This window comes from Acanthopagrus latus, chromosome 22 (assembly GCF_904848185.1).
Source record: "Acanthopagrus latus isolate v.2019 chromosome 22, fAcaLat1.1, whole genome shotgun sequence".
NCBI classification, from domain to species: Eukaryota; Metazoa; Chordata; class Actinopteri; order Spariformes; family Sparidae; genus Acanthopagrus; species Acanthopagrus latus.
Window position 1 is genome coordinate 10867057 of NC_051060.1, and position 27551 is coordinate 10894607.

General features: G+C 41.1%; 1 protein-coding gene across 4 annotated transcripts in view; it reads right to left on the reverse strand.

The window, feature by feature from the left end:
- The window catches only part of lama2 (laminin, alpha 2), a 193327-nt gene that overhangs the window by 5744 nt on the left and 160032 nt on the right, over positions 1–27551 (reverse strand). For 2 of the 4 annotated variants that reach the window (XM_037086254.1, XM_037086253.1), the window contains 21 exons: positions 27247–27349; positions 25986–26102; positions 24273–24455; positions 23940–23945; positions 23100–23254; positions 22543–22686; positions 19186–19319; positions 17756–17915; positions 17528–17652; positions 17170–17332; positions 16632–16776; positions 16363–16501; positions 16007–16018; positions 15134–15254; positions 13421–13576; positions 12432–12470; positions 7311–7462; positions 7031–7207; positions 5629–5821; positions 3517–3603; positions 65–177 (listed from right to left, as the gene is read on the reverse strand). In XM_037086254.1, the coding sequence (XP_036942149.1) occupies positions 65–177; positions 3517–3603; positions 5629–5821; positions 7031–7207; positions 7311–7462; positions 12432–12470; positions 13421–13576; positions 15134–15254; positions 16007–16018; positions 16363–16501; positions 16632–16776; positions 17170–17332; positions 17528–17652; positions 17756–17915; positions 19186–19319; positions 22543–22686; positions 23100–23254; positions 23940–23945; positions 24273–24455; positions 25986–26102; positions 27247–27349 (2624 nt within the window). The remainder of the gene's footprint in view (positions 1–64; positions 178–3516; positions 3604–5628; positions 5822–7030; positions 7208–7310; positions 7463–12431; positions 12471–13420; positions 13577–15133; positions 15255–16006; positions 16019–16362; positions 16502–16631; positions 16777–17169; positions 17333–17527; positions 17653–17755; positions 17916–19185; positions 19320–22542; positions 22687–23099; positions 23255–23939; positions 23946–24272; positions 24456–25985; positions 26103–27246; positions 27350–27551) is intronic. The other 2 variants (XM_037086256.1, XM_037086255.1) reach the window with 2 other exon arrangements.

The window sequence follows — 27551 nt, forward strand, 5'->3', positions numbered from 1 at the left end:
AGCAGCTTTTGCTCCAATACCACAGAATACAACAATAAGGTGATCCTTCATACTGAGCACGTACCTCTCTCTGACTTTGGTGTCATCGAAAGCGAAGGTCATGTGGCTGTTCCTGCTCAGTCCGAACTGATAGGCCTTCTCCAGCGCGGTCGGGGCCACGGCCGAGGCACATGAATCCTGGAGATTGGACAGAACTTGTCAGCTCCTCTGACAGGGAATCACAACTCCGCTCCTATTGCCTCTCGTCAACAGGAACTCCAACACTTGAGCAGAACGCGTGACAATCACTGTGACAGTCTTTCTGATCGGTGATGTGAGGTCGATATCTAATTAGTGAATTAACTCAGTATCAGCCCCCAAATACTGATACTGGATCTAATCAGTCCCAACTCTACAAAATTACCATACTGAATATTTCAGATGGTCCCAGCGAGTTGCAGCATCTGGCCCATTAAAATCTGTTTAATTGCTTCATCTTTCATCAGTTTCTTTCTTGTTCATCACCTCAGAGCAGCTACTGCCAAGGTGGATTTGGCCGAGGCTGTTTTTGAAAATCAGCGGCCCGTCCCACCGTTTGATTCTCATGAGCCTCGCTCGGATCCGAGCCAAGCATCACGCGCTGCGGTCTGATTTTCATTTGATATGGGCTTCACTTTGGCAGCAGGGTAAACACAGTGTTGTTTCTGTGGCCCATGTCATTTTTTAACAGGGTGCAGTTGAGCCAAGTGACCACGAGGTGTCAGTGTTGTAATACAAGTAAAGGTATCCTCTTGTTTTTTTCTTTTTTACTTTCTCCTGCAGTTTTTTCTGGCTCTTCTTTATTCCTCCACAAGTCATTCCCCCTTCTCTTATTTCACGTCTGTCCTTCGTTCTTTGCCTTTCCTCATTATCTGACTTTCATACATTTTCCTCATTTTTCTCCTTTCCTGTCCACCTACCCTCTCATTATTTCCTCTCCTCTCTCCTCTTTATCTCCCATCAGCTCAACTTTCTGTCGCTCTTCTTCACTTTAAATCATATATCCTCTCTTCCTCTTGTATTCCTCCTCTATCTGTTTCTAGTCTCTCTTTTCGTCTCTCTTCTACTGCTGTTCTTCTTCTCTTCGGCATTTTATCCCTCTTTTTGATTCCCTTTTCTACCCACCTTCATCCCTTTTCTTTATCTCCGTCTCTTCCTGCTGCCTTCCTCCACACTCACCCCGTTCCTTCCAGCCTCTCTGACCTCTCACGCTGTATCCTCCCCACTCGACCTCCTCCACCTCTCCTTTTCTAGTAGTTCTCTCCTATTGTCCTCCACTCCAACCTGTGTAACTTTCCTCTCCCGTTTTTAAGGCCCTCTCGTCTAATTCTGTCCTTTTGTTTAAGCTAATTCTCCCTCTCCACCTCACTGTATCTCCTCTCCTCGCATCTCACCTTCCCTTCAATCTTTTTCCTCTCTCCTTACCAACCTTGCCTCCTCCTCCTCTTCATTTCCTGCCCTACCACTCATCTAATCTCTTTTCCTCTTTCCTCTCGTATCTTGCTCTTATATCTCCCTCCTCTCCTTCACCACTCCTACCCCTTCTTTCCTCACCTGTTCACACACTTTCCTCTCTCCTCCCCCCCCCCCCTTTTTTCCCCACTTCCTTTCTATCCTATTGCCTCCTCCTGTGAGTACATCTCCTGTTCAGTAACAAAACTGCTGTGCCATACCTCCAGTGTCACTATGAGACAAAGTTACAGAGAGAGGGAGAGCATCTGAGACGATTGGGCGTCGGTGTGTGTATGTGTGTCTTAATCTCCCCTCTCCTCTTGTTCTCTTTCAAGTGAAGACATTCCCCACACCGTGACCTTGCTTTGTTGCGGCTGACACTCACCTCTTATCGCGCTCCGTCCTCATATCCGCTCCTCCTCCTCAGCCTCCCTCTCTTTTTTCCCTCCTTCCCTATCTAACAAAAGCGAGATGTCACTTGCTCAGAAGCTCTTTCCTTCCCTCTCCTTTCATTCCTCGCCCGCTTCCTCTCCTCCGTCTTTCCATTAAGCCAACAAAAGGCGGCCGCCGCTCTGTTCAGAAAGACCCTTCCCTTTTCTTCTCCTCCTCTTCCTCCATGGCTGCACCTTTTCTCTCCGCTCCCATCTCTCTGCTCTCCGTCTTCTATCCTCTTTCATCCTCCTCCTCTCCTTCAATCCCTCTCTCTCATCCCCTGCGCGTCTTTCCATTAAGCTGACAATAGGAAGACAGCCTCCCATTCAGAATGGCTGGTCTTTGGTTGGAGGTCACGCCAATAGAATCAGAAGTCATTTAGTCAGGATTTTGTTTTAAATGTGTGTGTGTGTGCGTGAGTGAAGACGAGCTGCGTGGGTATGTGAGCGTTTGTAAGAGTAGCCACCGCTCCCGAGAGATCAGACGTCTCCGTTCGGCTCATTGTAGGTTTCAGAGAAGCTTCTCTTTTGGCCTCTGGTAACAATTAGCTTAAGCCACAAATGTTCCGCTCAACTCATGACCCATTTAAAAAAGGCAGGGCAACGTTCCTTAAGCAAATGTCATCCGTCAGTAGATTGCCTGACAGTGTTTCAAACGTAGCTCTTGAAACTGTAAAAGCTGAGGGCAACTAACAGCGCAGGTAAAGGAGCTTCACAGCTGCACTAAGAGTCGAGGGAGGGAGACATGTCTGAGCCAATTCTACCCCTCTGGTAGCAGACTGAAGTATATGAGAACTTCAAACTAACCACCTGAAAAGAAACAGCTATCATGTGAGTCATCGAGTAGGTGGCCTGTTACAACACCTCGCCATGAGAGTGTCATATGACAATGAATATGACTATTCCTTTCTCTCCATAACTAATGTCAAGGGCTCCCGGGCACAGCACAATAACCCACAGCTGCTGAAGTAGAGCTGGACAGTGGCCACCCGCTGGAGGGTCCCGGCCGCACAAGGCACTCAGTACAGATGTGAAGTAGGTGGATGTTGTAAAGCTTTACTCTACTGTCTTTCTTTCAGTGATAATAGCTTAAAATAGGAAATCACTAAGTAAGAAAACCCCTTAAAGTGGAGACAAGAGTAACTTGTGTCCCATAAAAGCGACATCGGGCTCAATAAATGTTTATGAGAACATTCTGTGCATTCTGTATAAAATTCTAGTCAGGATCGCCATCTTTAAAGTTCAGTGCCCTTAAATCAACGATCTAGATTGCAAAAAGACATGAAAGTAAGAGAAGAGAGTCAAAATAATGACTGAGTGGTTGATGTTCTTGAGCTTGATATTTTCAAGTTGTGCACTTCAGATCACTGGTGTTACCTTATATGACGTGAGAGCCATCTAAACATACAAGGAATTGTTTTGGACCCTCAGTGTCCAGAAACACCAAACCGACATCAACCGACATGCGGCCAGCTCGTACATTCTCACCCCGCACCACCAGGTGGTGACAGGCTGTATTCATAAACCAGACTACTGATACTGTCATGATCATTTACAGCATATCAAAGTGTATGTATAGGTATGCGTGTGTGTGTGTGTGTGTGTGTGTTTGTACCATGTCCGGGCTGGGCTCTTGCGCAGCAGTGGGCGGGGCTTCAGCAGCAGTAGGGGTGGGAGCAGGTACGACAGGGGGCGTGGCCTCCTGCAGGTGAGCAGTTGGGAAGTGGGAGTAAGGGAATTAGTAGCAGCGATAGTGTTTATCCCAAGCACACAACTGTCCAATCAGCTACACGCAAGCTATGACGTTGTAAAAACAAAAGGTCAAAGAGGTTAGTGAAGCAACAGAGGAACACTTAGACAAAAATGTAAGGCCTTGTCCCCAATTTTTTGTGTTTTGGAGCTGAGAATCTACCCTGTGTTATACTTTGTTCACATTGAATTCCCTTACAACTGAGGGAAATTAGGGAGCTGTGATTTAAAAGGCTAATTAGAGGCAGTTGTCACATCATCAATCAGAACAGCAAGTATAGAAGAACTGAAAAAAAGAAAAAACACTGAATCTCACTTTCCCGAGGTTCACTGTAAGGTGCCCCATTTCAGAGCCTCTCCAACCTCTAAATTGGGGCTCACAACAGTCTCAAGAATCAGAGGAAGAGAATATGAAGTGACAGATAAAGAAGCCTCTTCACTCGGGAGCATGCTGAGACTGTTGTTTACCATCAGCTGTGATTCAGCTTGTGATTAAGGTCTCCGCTCTGACAATATCCTTTTACCGTTGATGAAAAATGCATGTTGCAACCTGTGCGCTGAGCCCCGTCACACAGTGAGCACAACATGACACGCTTCTATTAAAAGACAAACATGCTGACTGCTCCGCCGAAGATGGAAAACATATATCCATCTCTACAAATCCTTTGTTGAATCAGGAGAACTTCAAATTTTGTAATTGCCAAGTTTGTGTCATGATTCAGCCTTTTGTAAAGAACAAAGAATTGCAAACTCTAGAAAAAGGCCAGTGGAAAAAAAGCTAATTAACGGAGACGCTCATCCTCTACACTCTGCATATAGTAATGCTGATGGAGGTAAAGGGGCATTATGTAGTTTTGGAGAAAAATTTCAGCATTTACAATATTGTGACGTAATAATACAAAACTCAAACAACAATAACCAGAACACTGTTTGAGGCTTTTAAAGGTGGTAGGTTCTGCCAAAAATCAATCAGTATAAAATTCTGTTGTCCTTAAGGTCAGTTTGTTTATTCTGTCAATGAAGATCTTTCTCTTCTGATTAAGGTCATGACGTCTGATGACCAAATCTTTTTAAAAATCTTCCATTATCCTCTTACAGTAAGTCTGGTGAGACATTTGCTTGTATCTTGCAATTTTGTTCCGGCCGTAATGGACTTAAAAAGGATCAAAATGAACACAATACCCAGTAAACGAAAAATAATTACTGCAGAGGATCTGTTAAAATGTAGATGGGAACTCACATGCTGCGGTTTACTGTATATCATAAAACAGATGAACTTACAGCTCCGTAGAGCAACAAACCAGAGAGTTATATCCGAGCTGGCATCGCTCTTTGGCTCCGTGCTCCATGATCAATGTCCTTTAAGAGGTGTAGTTTAGCCGGTAACTGGGTAACTGATAAACTATGACTGCTGTGAGGCTTGTAATACATTACATACGTGAAATATATTGCGATGCTAAGAGTGTGACGTGAATGACTCATTGCCGAGCGGGCTCTTAGCATCGCGGCTAAATGTTAGCTGAGAGTGTTTTGGCTCCTGCAAGCTCATAAAGCATATATGGCATGCACGGTTAGCCTAGCGTAGCGCCGCGGCTCCGCACTGCATGACAGCTTGCCAAGAGGTGGAGTTTAGTGGCTCAAGGCTAAAGGGACCATAAAGAAGAGTTAATGGGCTGTACAACTGCTGTGTGATGAAGCGCTAAGCTAACACGGCGAGGCCACGGCTGCATTTCATCAGAGAGAAATAGGTGTGTGTTGATGTGCGTGTATGACTGAGTAACAGTGAGAAAATAAGAGTAGAGCGTGATTGCATATCGGCCTATGTGCTTCTTTTTACTGTACTTAAATGAAGTTATGTGGGTTTTTTTTCCGTGCTATTATTTTTAATACCACAACACCTTCTGATGAACAGTATTACTGATGATTCTTATGCCTATGAGTGTGAGTGTGTGTTCCCATGTTAATCAGGTCCACTTACAGCAGGAGAGCCTGGAGGAGGTGTAGCGGGGGCCGGGGTCGGTGGAGGACTGAGTGGCTTCGACGCCTCCTTCTCCTCCTCGGGCTCCTCCTCGTCTGTCGGGAGAGGGAGAGGCGGAGGCGGCGGGGCGAGGTACGGGCACCTGCCGATTTCGGCGTTCTCAAAGGACACAGGCTGGGAGAAATCTGAGAGGCTGAGAGACGGACGGGCCATTAGGTTTAAGACAGGACTCATTAGCTGAAATTCTGAAAAGAACACTGTAATGTCAAAGATGGCAGCATGAATGACACACACCCCGCCCCTTTTTCCTCCAAACGCCAATTGGCTGATTGAGCGGCAAGAGGTTGATGTCTGAATCTGGAAAGTAACTAGACACTCAAGTATTCAAATAAATATAGTGGAATAAAAAGTTCAAGCTTCCCATCTGAACCGTAGGGGAGTAGAAGTATAAACAAATGATCATTCCTCTTTAATTTGTTGTCCATTACATTTGAATGCAACTTAAAAAAGAAAACGGAAGTACAGTGAGAGTTGTCAGAGTCAGGTGCTCCAAGAACAACAACGGGAGACGCACACGAGAATGATGAGGGCTCACCGACAGAGAGACAGCTATATATTAGGTAGAAGTGTGAGTGCCGGGGTGACAGGGGTGAAATAAGGTGAGCGATAGACAAACAGACACAAACGTAAACACGGAAAGATGAGAGAGGAGTGTAATTTGAGTTATGAGTATGTTTATGATGTCGGACAGCTCTATTACTGCTGTTCAGGCAGAAAGAGACGCCGACTTTATCATCATCATCATCACCATCAACAACACCGTGACCTCCTGCGATCATATTAACTCCGCTTTAACCCAGCAGTGTGTGAGGTCAAAGTAAGCCCTGTTATTTACCGCCGGAGAACATTATTGGGTAAACATTTGGATAACGAGACAAAGATGCCCAGTGTGAAGCAGCAAGTATTTAATACAGAGTGTTCAAGGTGAACAGTGAGGGAAATTAAATTGATCGGTTTTGCCTGCGTCAGTGTTTTAACACGGTGGAGGCACAGGGGCGGAGAAATATTCTAAATCAGAAGCTGAGTCTGTTCTTTTGCCCCGTATTTATCTTGTGATGCCCGGACAAATATTGCCTGAGGATGTATCATAATCACAAATAGTTTTGGGTAAGAAGAAAATAACTGTCTTTAAGGTAAGTGGGCAGGGTCACACCGTCTCTAGAAGTTAGGTATGGATGTTATTTCAGCTCCAAACAGTGTGAAGACGTGGAGCAAAAATGTGTTGGCAGGTATTTGTTATTGTTTCTCTGCTAATTCTAATTCAAAGCTTTTGTTACACATTTTTGTCATATGTCACATGCACATTTAGCAAAACATGCTGTATTGACTAGATGTTACGTACACGTTGTTGACCATCAGGTTCCATATACATCCCTGGAACGGGATGTTGGCTCTGTTGGAAGTCTGCTCCACTTCTGCAGTAATACCACCGAGGAAGATCCTCTGCAAGTTCACCGGCTGGTCATTGGGAAGCGCCGCCTCCCTCTTGGCCTCTTCGTCCACCTGAACCGCATAAGATCTGGTGGAAAACACCCGCGGAGATTACACAGAGTAATAATCGACAATATTGCTGCACAGCTGGGGACATGAATACAGGACTGAGCAGCCTCACAAACACCAACCTGCCAGGCAGCCTCTCTATGCGCAGCGAGTGCTCTCTCCCGTCGTTGAGTGTGCCTTGCTCAGGCCGTCTGATGACACGACGCGGACTGTGGCTGCCAGTAAATACCAGGACCTCCAGAGAGCCTTTGTTCAGCATGACTGAGAGGTAGGGCTGCAGGAGTTGGAGATAAACTTTATTAGCTGCAGAAGTGTGAACATCGTAACTACTCTCAGGACACAGAGCTGGGGAGAGGAGATGAAATAGAGACAGTGAGGTCCAGGTTGATACACAGGAGAAGGGCTACGAATTTCAAGATAAAGTTATCCGCTTATATTATGTATTCAATACTGACAAGTGAAAAAAAGAAAAGGAAAACAGTTTGATGTTGAGTAAAAGTTTAGACAACCATCTGCAGCAGTGTTAAAGCGTCATGTAAGTGTGGGTGTATTTCTTTTAGAAATATAGCTTTTATTTAGTCTCCTGGGCAGGATATGCAGCATTCGAAGTGTGTTGCCGTCAAAAAACATAAATTGATAACACAAAAGATCTCATGGGGTTAGAACTAAACAATAATGGAATTGTAAAAATCACGAATGACATTTCTCTCAAGAATCCGACTGAATGGCAGTTCCCAAGAAACAGGAAAAGAAAAAAATGAACAACTTGAGAGCCGCGTGTGAAAGTTCAACCTCTCCAGTAGTTTCAAAATAAATGAATAATGATAACTATTTTTTTAGCTTTTAGTTGTCTTTTGTGGAGTAAATGTTCAGCAAATAGTGAATGGACCTCATCAAAATGGAAAAATACTTAACTACAAACACAATATCAAAAAGGACAGTTCTCCCCAAAATCCCCAAAGTTTGGAGTTTTGGAGATCTCTGCAGTTCAGATACTACTTTCTTCCAATGAACTACATCCGCCAACCTTATCACAGCCTAAAAGGAAATGAGCATCTATTCATGGATGAGAAACTTGTGACACTGCGGGATATGAACATCCTTGTGTCACATTTTTACCTTACACTTCCTGTCTTTTTCTTGTTACTGGGATTTATGTGCTCCCCTGTGTTTCATTTATTAATTAGCCCCTGTGTATTTAAGTCTGTGTGTTTACTTCACGCTTTGTTCGTTCATCTTTGTTTCCACGTCTGTTCCCCATTTATCTGCAATTATCTGCATCACCAGCTGTGTTCCTCTTGCCATCATGATTTTAATTTTGTATCCTTTTGCTCTTGCCTTTTGTTGCATGAATTTTTTTACAACTCTAGCTTCAGATCACAAAAGATAACTTTATGTGACGTCTTCCTGCCTGACAAGTGTCTAGCATTTGGGTCAGTATTTGATCAGACATATAGCATACATGGCTGAGCTGTATTGTTAGCTAGCTTAGCTAGCTAGCCTACAGACAATACAATCAAGATGGATAAAAAGCCCTATAGGGAAGAGGAAACATGCATTTTAGATTTTGGGTGAACTGTCCCTTTTTAATATGACTGGAATATATCCAGGCAAGAAGCAGGTAGCACCTTTAAATAAAAATGTAAATAATCAAAGTTTATAGGGTTAGAGCTGCCCCATTAACATATCTTACATGCAATATTATCACACTATAAACTCAACATGGATTAAACATGTCCATCTACGACTTGCTGCACTTTTTTAAATGTTTGTCAGGAAGAGGAGAGGAGGAGAAAGGAAGGACAAGGGGAAGGGAAAAAACAGGCAGATAAGAGAGAAGACAAACAGCAGGGAGGAGAGACTGGGGATTAAAGAGCAGAGAGAAGTCAAAGGGGAAAGTGGGGGGGATGAGCGGGGAGGAAAGCGGGGGTATATAGAGAGAAATTGGAGGGAAATAAGCGAGGTAGGAGAGGAGTGGAGAGCGGGGAGGAAAGGATAACAAGAGATGAGAGGAACAGAGAGGAGAGGATAATAGGGGGAAGAGATGAGAGGGCAGAGAGCAAAACAGCGAGCGAGATAGAGATGGGGAGAGAGAGACAGACAGAGAGGTGCTAGAGAGCAGCGGTGCAGGGTCAGGCTAATTTGAATTTTAATTCACTGTGTGCCAGAGGGCGAAGTGGGAGACAATTTACCACCTGAAAATGGAATTTCAATTTGAGGTCGGGGACAAATTGAACTGAGATGTAGCTACAACATGCCTCTCGCTGCGCTTTCTCGCACACACAGTTACAAAGGCATGTGCACGCGCACACACACACACACACACACACAGGTGCACAGATGCAGACACATGTCACACGTACAGACAAAGGCAGATTAACTCACGCGAGCATGTGCACTTATCCTCTGAGGGAAAGACACACACATAGACACACAGACATGTAGACCATGAAACCAAATACGCAACAGACTGTGAAGCTAACGCGCACAAATGCTAACTTGTATTCACAAGAAAATCATATGTAGCACTCACACACACACAGGTTCTCAGCATCTTTTGAAGTCCATACATGTATGATTATATTTTGGCTTCAGGTTTCGTGTGTGTGCCAGTTTCGGTGTGAAGGTAAAACTGGCTGAAGCTGCAGCTGAAGTCAGCACAAAGAGCAGGCATGATCTTAGTGTTTGTGGTAGTATTTATGAACCAACTTCTTTTTTTGGTGACAACACACCTCGCAGCAAACATAAGTTTTATTTATACTTTGGGCTGGAATGGCGGTTTTCAATCTGGCACAGCAAAAGCTTTGTCAGGAGTTTGCAGCACTGTGTATGAGCATTTATAATATCAATATACAGTCTGTCAGCAGACATACAGCTGCTATTGCTGTAGCAGTGTTATTTTAGATCACACTACCTTGCTCGGCATGAACAGCCTTACTTTGCCTGATTGGCTACATCCTGCCATTTAAGTAATGTGCATGTGCATCTCCCACCAAAACTTGAGAGATGTCTCACTCTGTATCTAAAACAGAGTGTTCATATCACAGTGTAAAAAAGATGCTGAGGCTATGCTACTAGCTTAATATGCTACTTGAAAATTAACATAATATGACCTCTTTAATGTTTTTTACTTTTTACTTAATTTTTCAATTCTTTTAATGTATTTTGTCTTGTTTCATTTTTACCTGTCACTGAATCACTGTTTTCCCTCTGCTTACAACTCTTCAGCTGCAGGAATCAATAAAGACTTATCTCATTGTTATATTATGTTTGCAAGTATATTTTGGGGGGGATATCAGTTTTTTGTCACTATTATGTGTAGTTATTCCAACTACAGCAGAAACACTTATTTAATTAATTGATTAGATTTGCAATCAAAAATCAAAAAATATGAGAACTGGATATCTGTGGATTTGTAGTTTTGGAAACTGTGCTGCAGATTTGTCCACAATCTCATTCTAATTTCATAGGTGCAACAATCAATTGTGAAAGTAATAAGCAGTTTAATCGGTAATTGTTTTGCAGCTCTTTTAACAACATCAAGAGGGTGACGACTGAAATTAGCCAACATTATGGGAAGATTAACCTTTCTCAAAGCCATACATGACCGCCCCCTCCCTCCACTCTCTCAACCCACTTCCACTCCACGTGGAGGGTCTGCCACATGAAGCACCATTCTAAACCAATTAGCCTGGAGTGGAAGTTGGTTCTGAAACCCTTCAACAGTGAATCTGTAACCATGCTGACATACTGACCACGTGCAACTCTTGTGTTGCATTCGTCATGGAAGACACTCAGTACAAATATTACTACCCGCACAAACACAAACTGCTCAAACTAAGACACAAACTCAAAATTGCCATGCAGACGTTTACAACATGCTAACTTCCTGGGTTAGCCTACGAAAATACGTGATCAGTGCAGTATTTTTACCCTTCATTCATTTCAGCCAGAATGATGAGTAGCCCTTACATACACCATCATGGCCTTCTCTCCACTTTGCCGATCATCTTTCTGTGACACCAAATTCTTCTTACATTTTGTGGATGGTCAAACTTAAGTTTTCTATTTCTTCCTTCTTCCCTCGCTCCTTCTGGCATCATCTCTTCCCACTCTTCCTCTCACCACACGCTCTTTCATCTCAGCTTCCCGTATTCTGCTCCGAGCTTCCTCCTCCTTTTCATCTCTCCTCTCTGTGACTATTCTCTCTTTTTCCATCTATCAACTCTCCTCATCATTTCATTTTCCCCCTTTTTCTGGCCTCTCCTCTGTTATCCTCCACGCTCGTGGCATTTTTCTTCTTTCCGGCTCTGCTCTTTCACCTCCATCCTTCCTTTCACCTCTAAATCTCCCTCCGCTATCCCTCCATCCTTTGTCTCCTGTCCCCTTCTCTCTTCCCCTGTCTCTCCGTCCCTCTCTAAAACATCCATTAGTCAGGGCCAAGTTGAGTTGATGGTGTTTTTAACCTCGCTTAACCTTTCTGCACACGCGCACACGTACGCACAGGCGTGCACACGCCTTGCCTGCCAGCATAGTTAACAAAAATAGATTTATGCGCCCAACCACCAGTGATGATGGATAAGCTGGAGGTAACCCCCCGTCCTCTTTCTCTCACACACAGATAGACATTATGCTAAAACACCCACACAAACGGGCACCCACATTTGCACACACACCCCTGCAAATATGAATGCATGTGCAAACACAACCCTCACAACACAAATGCACCGTGTATCCAGCAGAGATTAAATAATGAGTTTGTTTATTTATTTATCTATCAGAGATTAGGATGAAAGAGGGCCTCAAGCAAGTGTGTGTGTGTGTGTGTGTGTTCCTGTGTATAAACATGTGTGTCACTGTGTGTTTGAGTGATTGTTTTTAGTCATAAGACAATCTAATTAGCACAGATGCCAACAAACTTAAATCTCATTAATATGCACTCATGGAAACTTCATTCTCTTAGAGAAAAGGTGCTTGTGTGCATGTATGTGTGTGCGGGTGTGTTTGCCTGGTCAGCTAAAAGCGAAGGCAGCTACTATACGATACATCAACGACGACTATGTCTACGTGCCTTTGGACATTTGTCTGTGTGTGCGCGCGTGTTTTGGATAGAACACAATCCAATTAGCCCAGCTGCCAACAAATGCAAATCTCATTAATATGCACTTATGGAAACGTCATTCACTTAGGGAAAGAGGTGCAGTATTTGGGTGTGTGTGACTGTGACCATGAGTTGGACCCACCTCTACAGATTGCCTGCGTCTCCTGTTTGCATTCCGGGCCTGGGGGGGGATTTAAAAAAAAAAAAAAAAACATTGAAGAATTACCACGTAACCAATCATTACACAATTTCTCATGACTTCATGTAAATGTGTTTTACTACAGCTAATTTTATACCAAATAATCATAGCATACATTGTCAAAGCATACTGTTTTGCAGTTTTTGTGTACAGGAAATGAAACAATACTATGTTTGTCAGAAGAACTCAGTCAAATTCTAACTTTTGTATACAGCTGTCAATCAAACCTCACACACTTGTGACACTTTATATTGAACTTGTAGTCAGTCAAATTTTAGTTAATAGTTATTTCACTGTAAACTGATAATGAAATGGAAAGCACCCCTTAAAGGTTACATTTTGGGGGAAAATGTCTTAATAATTTCAGAGATATTATTTGGTAATAATTATATGGAAAATAAAGACGGTGTTAAGTTTCTACACAACCAGTTCATTAGTCTCATTTACCCAGACTCAGAGAATCTTTTAGTCAGTACAGATGAGCTGAAAGTGCAAAAAAAGAAAAGAAATTTAATAATAAATTGAAAGTAAATTATTTGTTTTATTTTTATATTTAGCATCAATTTTAACTAAATTCCTTTTCCCCTCTATAATATACACCAAAAAACATACCCTCCAGGAAACTTCTGGCAACAGATGTTATGTTTTCACCATTTTCTGTTTGTTTGTTGTTCAGCTGTTTTTTTTGGCCCAGAATCCATCCTATCCATCCAACTTTAACTAACTTGATGTTTCAACATTGTTGTAAGGTTCTAAGGAAAATTTACTATCTAGTTTGATACTAGATTAGGCTTGACTGAACTGAAGGGCGACTGTTGGGGCTTGGTGAAGGAATGTGCTCAACTGCCATTAATAATTATTTAACACAATAATAAGAGTCACTCTAGGAAAGTGAGTTTCAACTTAAATGAACAAAACAATTTAAACCAAACCTTAGGGTTGACTGCTGAGGCTCCACCAACTGCCAGTAAGATGGTGCCAGTGTCTGCCAGAGTGCTGAACGACAGGCTGATCTCTGTGCCGACAGCCAGCGACAGGCCTCCCAGCTCCATGTATCCCGGCTTAGAGAAGCTGACCGTGTGCAGGTTCTGTAAGTCAAAGATGAAATCCTTGCATTACATGTATATCAGTGTTGACATTTTTAATAATTTCAGTCAGATGGAAAAGCTGAAATGATGACTTGAAAAGTGAAAGCAGGAAAAAAAGAAACCCGACTAAATTCTAGTCAAGTTCAAGATCCACTCTTACAAGAGACGTCTTTCAGAAGCCTGTTGATCAAATCATCTTCTCATTACTTTGACTGCAAAGTTGCAAAGTACACACACACACACACACACACACACACACACACACACTCACTAAAAAAAGTCATCCTTGTAGCATACTGTAGTGGTTGAACAAAAAAAAAGTGAGATAAGAGGAACAGAAAGACCTTCACTGTACACACACTCAACCCTGGGCCTGTATAATCCTTTCTAAAGTATTTTTCCACGCATGACGGCACATGTGTATGCATGAATGTCACTAGCATATAGAAATCTTGGTGAAAGCCTCGAAAGGCTTTCAAATGCAGATTGAATGCTTGTGTCTGTGTGTGTGTGTGTATAGCTTTGAGGACATTTTGAATGAATGATGAATTTGTGAACAATGACCGACTGTGCATATAAGCATTGTATTGGTTGTCAATAGATAGACTGTGTATGTATGTGGAAAAATTAAAAGCCGTAGCACACTTTCTATCTTATGTTTAGCAGGAGCGCAATTTAATATCCTGAATAATGCTTTTATATGTTAATGATAAAGACCTTATATGTTATATGGAAGTTTTTCCATGTACATATTCACTGACCTGCTATACACTTACATCCCAACCATTTAAACACTGCCATTTCAATCACTTAAATAGCAGTAAGTAACGCTTTCCTTCAGTGTTTTATATGGGATTTGAGCATGTAAACGATCTTTAAATGTTAAAAAGGTCAAAGTCCAAACAAAAGATGTTCCTCTCTCCCCCAGAAAACTGTTCCTGAAACGCCTCAATAGCCCCACATTTAACTCAGTGACTTTGTGACAACCCAATACGTCACAATGTCAGACAGTCACACAATTTATATCTCACAGCTAGTTTGGCACGTAATCATTGATAAAGCACAGCTGCTCTGTTGTGGTTCACAGTGCTGGGTCCCAAGGAGGCGCGCCAGGCTTTGTTTTTGCGGCCTGGCTAGTTATGGGGTTTTTTTTGGCTAACAAACTCCACTGAGCAGATTTCATAAGAATAGCTGGGGCTCTGACTTGAAGGCTGTGGGAATGGGTATTCATGAGGGGACCTTAAAGAAGCAGGTGCTAAAACAGCGTTCCAGACAGAGGGGGACAAAAACGGATGTGTTTTTCGAGCATCTAAGCATTCAAACATATCTAAAAACAGTCCAAAACCAGATTATGAACCTGAAATTGAGCATAATATATCTCCTTTAAGGCTACTGTCCTGCATATGATTGACTTTATATATTGTAAATGCTCTACCAGTGTCAAATATATATTAAGTAGTTATAAGTAAATATAATAACTATAATAAATATAATAATAATTACAGAGTTTGAATAAGCTGAGGAGATATAAATCTACAGCTTAGCGGACACTCTTACCTCTACATGACATCCTTTAGTGACCCCAGTATAATCGGAGCTGCTGAGGAGATTATAAGGAGTCCTGGAGACTTCAATCTCCCGAAGACATCCAGCGTACCGCTTTAAAGTGATCTCTGGCCTGTAAAGAAATTAAAAAGAGTTTCTGTAGGGAGTACATAATGCGGAAGAAATTTCAACATCCATGGAATTTGTCTCTCGGCAGTCTAACATGATTTTTTTTAAAAAGCAGCTGAATTACTGCAGCAGTGAAGCTATTGCATCATGTATCCAGAAGCGGAGAGTGACGTCTGGACGTCAACAATAAGAATCCTTTGAATGTGCCGTTTGTCCATACTGTCGGATTTATTATATCAATCTGAATGGAATGTCATGCATCCAGATTGCAGTATTATTCTAAAGGAAAGGTGGAAGAAAAAAACCTGCTAATCTCGGGCTGCGATCACACTGAACATGTGATTAGCAGTGTAACGCTTTAGTGCTTTATTTTTGTAGCTCAGCAAAAAACGTTGCTTGCAGTGCTGCAAATAATTGGTGGGGACACGTGAATCCGCATCTAAAATACAATTTGAATATGATTATGGCGATGATGGCTGTAAGGCAGAGTCGTAAATGTGAGAAACTCCACCAAAATGTTGCTGAACAGACAAACGTCACATTCAGAATAATGAAAGGATAGAGGGGGTGATTTTCCAGCCGCCGTGTGGAGGAGTGGGAGCCTTCAGGGGCCAGCCATAACACAAACAAGCATCAACAGTCACTGTGGGCTCTACAGCATCATAAGCGTGGCTAGCCTCATGCAGAGAGAAATATACAGCGGAAATTAGGCCCACTATATGTCTGAACATGAGATTGATTTATTCATTTATTTACCTGGCTGTCATGCTGTTAAGACAAAACATGATATTAAAGCATTAGCACACTTCACAGACACAGTTTCATCTAATGAGTCATCGAGACGAGTACGTTTTTTTCCCCCCAGACTTCTGGCACGACGCTTTAACGACAGACTAAAGGGTTCGACAATAGTTTAAATTGGTCGTGAAACTGATGATCGTACTTGGTAAACAACTTACTCTGAAATAGAAAAAATCAAAGGTCTTGCCTTTACTTCAAATGTAAAACATGTGACCCTTAATCAAATGCATGTTAGATATTATGGCCTTCTTTACAGTAAATGCATGCACAGTATATGTGAGCGTCTAAATTTGTTACAACTGTGTGTGTACCTGTAGTTTCCGATGGTAGGCAGCCCTCCGAAATAGATCCTCTGGTTTTCCCTGAGGTTCAAACCGGTAGCCGAACCCTGGGACGTAGCCACCATCTTCTCCTCAGCGCCGCTGTCGATGTCTACTACAGTCACCATGGCTTCGTGGACAGTTAAAAAGACGTAAATAACAACAGCACAGGCAGGCAGACATAATATACTTTGAAACTGTTCTCTATTTTCTCTCGGTGTTCCTATTCCTATCATATTCTGAAAAGTAAAGTAGACTACCTTGTTTCTTGTTCCGTGAGATGGTGAGGGATTTCCAGCGTCCGTCGTTGTGTCTGCTATCTGAAATGGCGCTGCCGACTCCTGACCCAAGGTCAAAGTTCACCTTCACCTTGCCCTCTGACAGCTCCAGGGACATAAAGTCCTTCTACAGAGACAGCCGGGGAAGAAGGTGTTGTGAGGTACCGACATTTGAAATTTGACAACCATCCAACAGAACTACATGGAGAAACTATGTTTTTAAAGCACATAAAAAACTAGAAATTTGCATTTTAATGGCTTTATCAGTACATCAAAAGTACGTATCAGTACGTTAAAAGTTTTTACTACCCAACAGACTGAAGAGGCTTTTAAGAATTTGGCTAAAATATGATAATGACCAACTCAGATTCAAAACTGGATTTCAGATTACAACAGTTCATTATTGTTTATCATCTACATCACTTTGAGTACCTGAGTGCCTAGAATGAAAAACATTTAGTACTATCAGTCCTGATCTGTGCATGGGTTATAATCATATTTCCTTTTCTTGCACACATACCATGTCTTCTGTCGCCAAATACATGAGCAGGGATTCGGAGGAGAACGTGCGGAACTTAAAATTGACGGTGGAAACATTGGGGTTCCACCTCGTTGGCCGTCCCACTGCGGCGTAGCCCTCGCCGTCAAGCTGAACTATGCCCTCACCATCCGAACGCTGGGGGCTAAAAGAACAGACGGGAACCAGTCGATTTTACTATTGCTTTGTTTCCCTTCCACCTCTCTAAGGGTTTGAAATGTCACAAAAATAAATTGCAAAATATCAAAAGATGACGGGGCAAACTTCTTGGAATATTAAAAAACAAGCAATATTGCAGTTAATTAAAAATATGAAAACTTGTGAGTGAGTGTTGATATACCTGACAACACATCCTTTACAGTCTCCCTGCCTCTCTCTGTAGTTCCACAGTCCAATGGGTTTGCTATCCAAGAAGGTCTCCCCCATGCAGCCTGTGAATGTGGATGTTCTTACTGCATCTGCTTTCTAAAAGGACAAAGGAGAGGAAAATGTGAAAAAAACAAAAAAAAAAAAACACAAGAAGACAGACAGGATCTTGATGTTGTTACGCTGACAACGAGACAGACACCTTCACAGTGCCGAGTATCCCTCCTACAAACAGGTAGGCGTTCTGGTCGACGTCCAAGATAGTGTAGGCTGTGGGCGAGTTGGCGCTGGCCGGCGTCGGCATCATACCAGCCATGGGGCCCTCCAGAGGATACACTGATATGGTGCCATTCAACCCATTGCTGGAGACAGAAGAGAGGCAGAGAAGAGAAGGCTGGCTTGATGGGTTTGCATTTCTGTGTCTCCTCGGAGACGTTTACAAAGACCGAGGATGCTGGAGCCACTTGGAATCAGTTTTTATGAACTCTTGGTGCTAAAGATGAATGATAGAAACACATAGCGGAGCCAGTTTGTCGCGGTGGAACCTCTGAGCTGTACAGTGGAATCAATCTCCCACCTCGGAGTTTGTTTTCAAAGCAGGAGCAGCGTTTTTGTGTCGTGTAGGGGAACATTTTCAAGACACATAGTCTGTGTGATCCAATTGGAAAACACATTTGGGAAATCTCTCGGATGGTAATACATGCTGCAGGTGGGACTGTTTGCTGTGCGGTGGACGGTCTGTATACAGCACCACTTCAGTTTTCACACAGACAACCTGGATCTAGATTATAGTTTATCTATGTAATGATGTGCCACAGGCTGTCAAGGCTGCAAACCATTTGATTTCCCAGGTGAAACAACATGTTTTCTACTGCGCCCTGAATGAAAAGATATCCTGTGGTTGTTAGGTCGGTATACTGTTGCTGTAACTACTGGCTGTTGTTAAATTAAGTTCTGAAGTATCTGAAATATATGCTATTGGAAATCAGTGCCACACGTTCACAACATGACGATACAGGAGCGTGCGGCAGGTCCAGTAAAACTGATTTTCTTTTTTTCATTTATAAAACTCAATCGCTAAAATCAATTCTTCATGTTAAGAGCGCTGCTGCAGTGCATCTCAAGTGATCTGTGTCCATCTCAAGCTCAAAATAAATGACAAGAAAAAGAAGAGAAACGGGAAGAAAATACAAAAGGGCTGCTTTAAAAGCTCAAACTAATGATAAAAACATAGATGCATACAAACATAAACATAGATAAACACGTCTTACAAATTAGCTGCTGATGTTTATCACAGGATGTGACCTTGAGATTACCATGACCATACATTTGTATGAAAGCACATCTATGTGTTTGCGCCACAATGCATCGACTCTCAGATGCCTATTTTCTAAGATTCACGCCTCCACACGTATGTACGTCTGAACATAATGAAAGTGAATGAGATATGCATCATAAGTATGCTTCTCTACAGTCCTGTTTTTTTTTTTTTTTTCTTCAAGGATGTGACTGCTCCTTGATTTGCAGCCAACATTAGTCATGGCTTTGGAAGCATGTTTTGTATGAGGAACACTTCACATGCACAGAGAAATAAAGCATGTGCATGTATGTGTGTGTGTGCGAACGTCTTACCGAGACGCCTCGATTCTGTGCCAGTTCCCGTCATGAATGGTGTGATGCGGGTACTCGACCCTCCCCACACCTGAACCCACGTCCCAGAGGAAATTCACCTTCCCTTTGCGCATCTCTAAAGCCAGGAAATCAACCTGGGACACACAGAAGACATGTGCTGGATGTACTGAGTACAAACTGTTTCTGAAATAAGACATTGTGAAGTGTAGTGCTTGTGATAAGTCACTGTGTCTCTATGAAAGGACTTGAAAAGAGAAATGGGGGAGAGACAGAGGAGGGTTAGCGTTTTAAACCACATCACTTTAGCTGAACATGTTAATTGAGGCAATCAAATTTTCCACCACGGGGTGTTTACAGAAGTGCTGTTTATCTATTCCATCTGTGACGAGTTTTCCATGTACATGTGGTAAGTGGGTACTTCAAAGAGGCGGATCAGAGAGAGAGATCAAATGTCCTGATTTTAAGGTTGTAGTAAACTTCATTCAGTCAATATTTGACCCGTTCATGTAATCGGCTCAAAGTCCCGCATGCAAACACTAAATTGGTGAAAACCAATTTCAGTTTTGGAAAATGGAATGCTAACAAATACTAACACTTAACACAGCGGTACCTGAAGGTCCATTTACAAACCATGTTTACAAACTACACAACTGAATGAATGAATCACCTACCACTTGACAATTGATCAATCAGTTTGAGTAATTTTTTAAGTAAAGTCAAAATTCTGATTCCAGCTTCTTTAATGTGAATATTTTTCTAAAACACATATCCACATTTGGGTTAGGGTTAGATTATCAAATTATGATAATAACTGTGCCAACAGCGGCACTTTCAAGGCTTTACAACTGCTAAGTAGGCTCAGCTATAATAATAACAATGTCCATACTATTCCCTCAATAACGTCACTACAGATCTTCATGAATGATTGATATGCTGTATCTAACCAAGAAAAAACAATGTCCTGTTACCACGGAAAACACAAGATAATACAGGGGCCAGAATGTGTTGAGATAAATGGCATGGTAAACCTCAGGGGACATTTCTCAATTTATCCAACACTTCATAAGTGTGGTCATAATGGCAAGAACTGGAATTGCAGTCAGACAGAAATCTGGTAAAGCAGCTTTGTCAGCAGTGGATTTGAGAACCTACAGTTTCATTAAGTTGTCTGCAGGCCTTTCAGGCAACATTAATGCGTGTGACTGTGACTGACTGCACTGTAATCAGATAGAAGAAGAAATGGTAAGTTTAGGTTTTAATTCAGGGAAGATGAGACCTCACAAATCTCAATTGGAGGCTGTCAGACACCTGTCTGACCATCAGGTGTGGATACAGTGACTCCAACGGTGCAAAGAATGACCTTGGGAAACATTTGCCTTAAAGGAGCACTATGTAGTTTTGGGGAAGACATTTCAATCAGAAGACAAAGATCTTCATTGACTGGTTTCTTTTTTTATGCCTAAGCAAACTATATAAACAATCTCTTCTTTTTTATGACTGAATAAGCTGAATAAACAAACTTAACCTTTAAGCACAACACAGATTCATTCATTCATTCACACTTTGTTTATATTTTGAAGACCCTGCCACCTTTCTAGCTTCGCACAGTGGTCTGGGGACCTTATCTTCCTTTGAGAACAGTTATGGAAACAGTTTGTATTATTACCACATTAATATTGTATATATCAGTTGGAATTTCCTTTCCAAAACTACATAGTGACCCTGTAAGTAAAATCATTTACTAACACAATAAAAACAAGTGTATCGCCTTTACTCCTGATAAGACAGCATACAGGAGTTAAGCAACACTGTTGGCAGTGATGCGAAATGATGATTAATATGAGTCCGAAAGTCTCAATTTATTACTTCCCACAGAGAACCTCAGAGTATTTATCATAGAGGGAATAGTGAACAAGCGATCAGTGGAGCTACTTCACAACCAGCTGCGGTCTATTCTGAGGCTGCACGGGCTGAAGTTTTCTCCTCCTGTCTCTATAAGTGGATTTTCACAGGATCACGCTGTATTTTGATTAATGGTCTTATTACTTATGTATGTGCCAAAGAAAAAAATGAATAAGAGAGTGTCGAGCATATGCTCCCATCCGGATGCTGTCTCAAAAGCACATACACATAACGCATGCACACACTGCATTATTATTCATACAGCATTATTCACAATTAGAGATTATTGTTAAGTCACATTTGAAGACACAAATGACACACACACACACACACACACACACACATACACACATATCCTTCCAATCTCTCCAGGGTAATGGCGATTATTCATTAGCACAGATCACAGGGCAACATCGTTATTATTCAACTAGCATTACACACTATTAGTGAAATGTTAGAGGTGCACGCACACACACACACACACACACACACACACACACACACACACATGCACAGAGAGGGCATTACTATTCATGCTGAATTCTTCACTATCAGAGAATATTAGTGAGAGACACTGAAAACGCACACACACATGCATGCGAGCTCAAGACTTCCAAGTCAGATGAAGCAAAGCAGTGATTTCTCAGGGGAAATCAGGCTAAAGCAGATAGCAACATAAACTTGTTGTTAATTGCTGCTGCTCCCTAAGACACACACACACACACACACACACACACACACACACACACACACACACACACACACACACACACACACACATACCCATACCCACTCATATCAACACTTAGGGATTATCAGTGGTACCTTAAAACAGCAGTGGGCTACGTTATAGAGGTGTTAGTGAATATGTGTCAAGAAGTATTAATTATTCTCATATTAGACAAATCACTCTGGGATCATGTGTAGGCTGTGTGTGTGTGTGTGTGTGTGTGTGTGTGTGCGTGTCAGAGAGAGGCTGCTAAGTGTTTATAAGAGTGTTTTTGTCTATGCATGTATACTTCATTTTGTGTGTGTGTGCTCATAAAGCAGGCAAGTATGATAAATGATATACAATATACAGCAGCTGAGGATTGTATTAAATATGATTAATGCTTTAATATGAAACAATTTTAAAAAATGTGAAAATGTCATACAGATTTGGGGAGTTTTATCAGCCATAGACAGACAAAGTTTGACAATTTTGCCCCCAGAGCCATTAATGCATATTAATACACAACAGTGCATTGGTATATTGCAAAATGTATGTGTTGTTGAGTTGATGAGATGAACTTACGATCTCTACATTAAGAACTCTACATTCATGACAACTCACAGTTTTGCTAAGCTACACTTGTTATAAACTTACCATGATATTGAAGTTGTGGTAGTAGGTTCAGATATACCTCAATAAAAGTCAACGGGCTAATTTCTTGTAAAGTTAATCAGAGTACTTACATATTTGGCTGATCCCAGGTAGAAGAGCAGGTTATCAGGTGTGGTGGTTTTTACGTGAAGGGTGATGGTGTTGTACCTCCCTTTTCTGATATCGGGGCGGTAACTACGGAGACAGTCACCGCCTGAAGACACTGATACTTTGATCTGCAAGGAGGAAGAGAAAGACGAGAGATGAATAAAGTATCCACATGAAGGATTTTGCGTCATACAGTAGCTTCAGTTTTGCATTTCCTCTAAACATTGAGAAAGAAAACTATTAGATTCCATGGTTTTAAGGATAATTCCAATCAACTGTACATGTTAAAGTATATTCACAGGTCTTGGGGAGTACTACTACATATGTGAAAAAACTAGTGTGAAGCCTTTTGTGGCTCCAGAGAAGGCTTCATGTGGTCTGATGAATGGCGTCCAGTGTTGTCAGACAGTGGCTAAGTCGCACTGCGGGTAATGTGGGCGCAGGATTTAGAAAAGGAACAATGTGTGAAATACAAGGGTGAAAACTGTGCCACAATCCTCACAAGCTGAGGGTCGTACATGTCAGTCTGTCAACAACTTACTGAATTAGCTTGTTTCCTGGCTTGGCTGATCAGTTCCTTGATTTGTGAGATGTTTCGCCTCAAATTGTCCTGCAGCTTTTTGATTGGCTGAAGCTTCTCTAAGAGCCTGTCAGCTTCGTCCTCTAGGTCCTTCACTTTAGCTCCTGCAGCATGAACTGAGGGGGGGGAGATAAAGTACAGGAGTTTCACATAACTGTAGAGCACTTGTTATATTGACAATAAGCAACGTATTACAGCTGAGATAGCGTGGCGAGCTGAAGAGTAAAGAGTGCTGGCAGCTTTGGAAATGACTGATACTACACAAGGAAGAAAGAGAAACACGTAGCAGGTGCAAGAAAGTCGGCGAAGCCTGTGAGAGATGTACAAGTTAGCATAGCATTAAAAGAGGACTGTTGCTTTTATTTATCTTAGAAGCTTGAAACTGGAAAATACATTTAGAAAGAAGCAAAAAGAAAAAGAAAGACTACCATGCTTTGCAATGTGCAGAGCTCTCATGCTCAAGCAGCATTATTAGAAGCATCTACTGTTTACTGTACAGCTATTAAAGATTGTCCTAAAACTAACAGCTGATGCTCCAATACTGTTGTTGTTGGAATCGGATTATTTAGACACAGCTGGTATTGAGTACACCCAATACACACTGAGCTGCCAAAGACACAGTGTTTCAATTGTTGTTTAAAATTTACTGGTAGGTTATTTCAGAAGCAAAGACTACAAACGTCTAGAAATGTGTGCTGGCAAGGAGGCGACATTACTCGCATCTATAGTTGGCAATTACAACATGGTATTGGTGCATCACCTTTAATTATACATGTTACAAGGTAAGTGAAATATACATACTGATGGCTGTGGGGATTGAAAAGAGGAGAGACAGGGAAAAAATCATCAGGTTTCAGTTGAATGTGCCATCTTATGTGGCTCTGACATAATAACATTATTTCTCCATATAGTCCACCATAAAACACATCAAGATTAGGCGGCTATATTCTTAAACTAGGAATCTTTCCATTGGGTCCGAGATAATGAAACTGAGATCTTTGGAGGATAAAAAACGAAATTAAGTAACGGACAAACAGGAAATAACCAAACAAATGACTTTGGAAAACTTTGAAAATGTTCAAGCAGCTGAAAGACCATGTCATGATGTAACAAGTCAAAAGTAAAGGGCTTTACTGTTTTTCTCGGGGTCCTGGATCATCTGATTGGCTGTGTTGACTGTGTCCTCCAGCTCGCTGTAATTCCTCTGGAGGCCGTTAAGTTGCAGGTTCAAGTCCCCGAGTCGTTCCAGGACATCTATAGCGGTGGCGTTGGCATCTGCTGCTACAGCCTTGGTGGATGCCAGCTTAGCTGCCGTGTCTGTTGCAGAATGATAAAAAAACCCCAAAAATTAAGATTTAAACAAAAAATTAAAGTTATACAGTGTTATTACTTACATTAATCAGTGGCATATCATTTGTTAGTCTGGCCCATTAGATAGTTTTAATGAGGCATTGTTTATCTTGGCGAATCGATCAGTGTGCCACAGCTGACTATATCATAAGACTTTATTTATTTAGACCAGTAAGCTTTAGTTGGACTTCTGAACCATTAGTTCATAATGGTTTAGAAGTCAATGACAATGGTTTAGAGACACATTAATCTAAGCTTTGAATGGGGCCATGACACATCATTATTTTTATTTAATATTTCTGTAAAATCTAAAACAATTCCCAAGGTGCAGAGAAATTGAGGAGCTATACAAATATTTAGAACTAATGGTTGTTGGAAATGAGAGAATGCCATGAAAAAAAATAAAACTTTCCTTTATGTTTACGAATTCACAGTTCGATTGCCATTGGTTGACACAGATTTTGTCCCATTCCTCATACAAACTGATATAAAACATGTTTTGTATTAGCCAAGGCAGTTCACTTTGCAGATCAGCACATTCTTCATTATGTTAGTGTGTAGGTTCTGGATAAACTGTCTTCAGTTTTGGTCTGTTGAATATCTAATCTATGTGCATTAGACAATTTTGCAAGGATCATTTTCCAGATAAATACGATTATGCTGCTGACTCCTGAAACATGATAAATTGAGGTTTGCTTCATCTCAGCTAAACCTTATCTGGACTGGTTACTCAGCATTAGCTAAGAATTTGTTCTGAGCAATACTATTATAGTGAGATAAACTTATGAGATAACTTACCTAGAAACTAAAACTAAAGATTTAAAAAGTTTACTGGAATAAAAATGAAAACTAGACTTAAATCTGGCCCCTGACATATTACTAAGACTTATATGTATGATGAAACTTATAAAAACCAAACAATTAACATTTTTAAACAATAAAAAAAGCAAAACTAAACTGAATCGATAATATATATAAGATATATAATATATAATATATATAATATATATTAGAAACAAAAGAAAAATAAAAACCAATGAAAAAAACAGATCTATGGTACTTGTGGTTCATAATAATATTGATTTCTGGCCATGAATAACAAACTGTTTTGATGCAGATCAGTCTCTCTGACCATATGTTACTTTGACCACACTCACAGGCCTTTGAATTGTAAATTTAACGTGTGCTCTCGGCCTCTGGGTCATCCTTTCACAATCTGTTGTAACAACATTTCACAGTTTGCTGCGTGTTGATCTGAACACAACCGTGTGTATCACTGTGGTTCAATAACCTCAGTATCACTGCAGCGCATTTCCGTGAGTCTGTGAGTACTGACATGTGTCAAGTTGAGTTTGCCAGAGCAGCTGACCTCTATCAGCACAGTGATATTGATCCACTCCCTCTTTTATCTCTCTCCCACCTGCGCGCACACACACACACACACACACACACACACACACACACACTTGTACACACTGTGAGTTTGTGCAGTCATACCGTTGGGGATAGCGTTGAGCGTTGCCATGGTTCCGTTGACAGCTTTCAGCAGGTCTTTGGATTTATCTCGGGCTGCTTTGACTCTGGCCTTCAGCATAGCCACACTATCTGCGTTCTCTACACACAAACACACACACATGCACAAATGATGATGATGATGATGATGATGATGATGATGATGATGGTTTAATTTAAAGTCAAGGTTCCCAACTAAAAAAAGCACAAAAGCGTGACTGACAGTAAACTCTTCTTTATGTTTAATACACAATATATGTTTAAAAAAAAAAACTACTGTAAATTTTTTAAAGATCACAGTTTCTTTAACAACAATTAGTACTCTGTTGTATCCTCACAATGTCCTTTCTATACAGTCAGTTCCAGAGGAGGGAAGTAACATAGAACAAATATTGTACACAATGTACATTTTCCAGGTATCTGTAATTTTTTGTAATTTTTTTTTTTCTTACAACTTTTACTTTTACTCCTGACATTTGAGTAATGGATTATTTTCACTATGGGTCATTGCACACCGCCTTTCCAACATCCCCAGCAGACTTGTTTACTGAGTTAGAGAACAAGTTAAAAAAAATAATAATAAAATAAATATATATATATATATATATATATATATATATATATATATATATATATATATATATATATATATATATATATATATATATATATATATTCTTTTTATTAAAAGACAATATACTAATGATAATTAATAAACTGATAAACTTATGATATCTGCGACAATGCACATGCATCACTGGAAGTCATCCTATTGATATTTCTCTTCTTGTGTCTTTCTTTGCACATGGTTGCAATTGAGGTAAGAGTAATCAAGTTCCATCCCTTTGATATTGTGATACCTTGATAACATTACTGACTTAATTTAATTAGAAACTGAGTTGAAATACGTTTTTAAAGTAACTCTCCCAACCCTGATCAAAGGACTTGGTCTCAGTGGTTTGTCACGCATGGCATACGTAGCGAGATAAATCAAAGTTAGAAGTAGTTAGAAGTTACCAAGAGGGTGACAAGGAGAAACGGGAGGAGCAGGAGATGCAAATGAGGAGAAAAGGAACGTGGAGTGACAAAGGCAGAAAGGAAATCTGAGAAATTGTGCTCCAGTAAAGAAGCTGAACCAGTACCTATTACATTTAACTTGGTCTTTTCAGCCTCCAGCCTTGCAGCCTCTGGAAAAGTTCTGTCTGCAAAATATTTTACGTGCACACACAAATATATTTATGATTACCTTTGACATCATTTTGAAGTCCTTTAGCTTGGTTCAGCAGTCTGTGACTTTTCTGCAGTGCACCTTGAGCTGCTTCCTTCACTGGAACATCTGGACCTAAGGCCTACACACACACACACACACACACACACAGAGGGCAACAATGCAACATCTGTAACTTAAAATGCTTACAGATGCTTCCAGAATCATTTAAATCCCACATGTGAATTAAAAAACATGTTTGGCAGTGCATAAAAAGGTGCAGTAATCTCCATTCTACCTTCTGTAAGATCAAAGCAGCACTTCACTACTTTGCATTGCTAAAT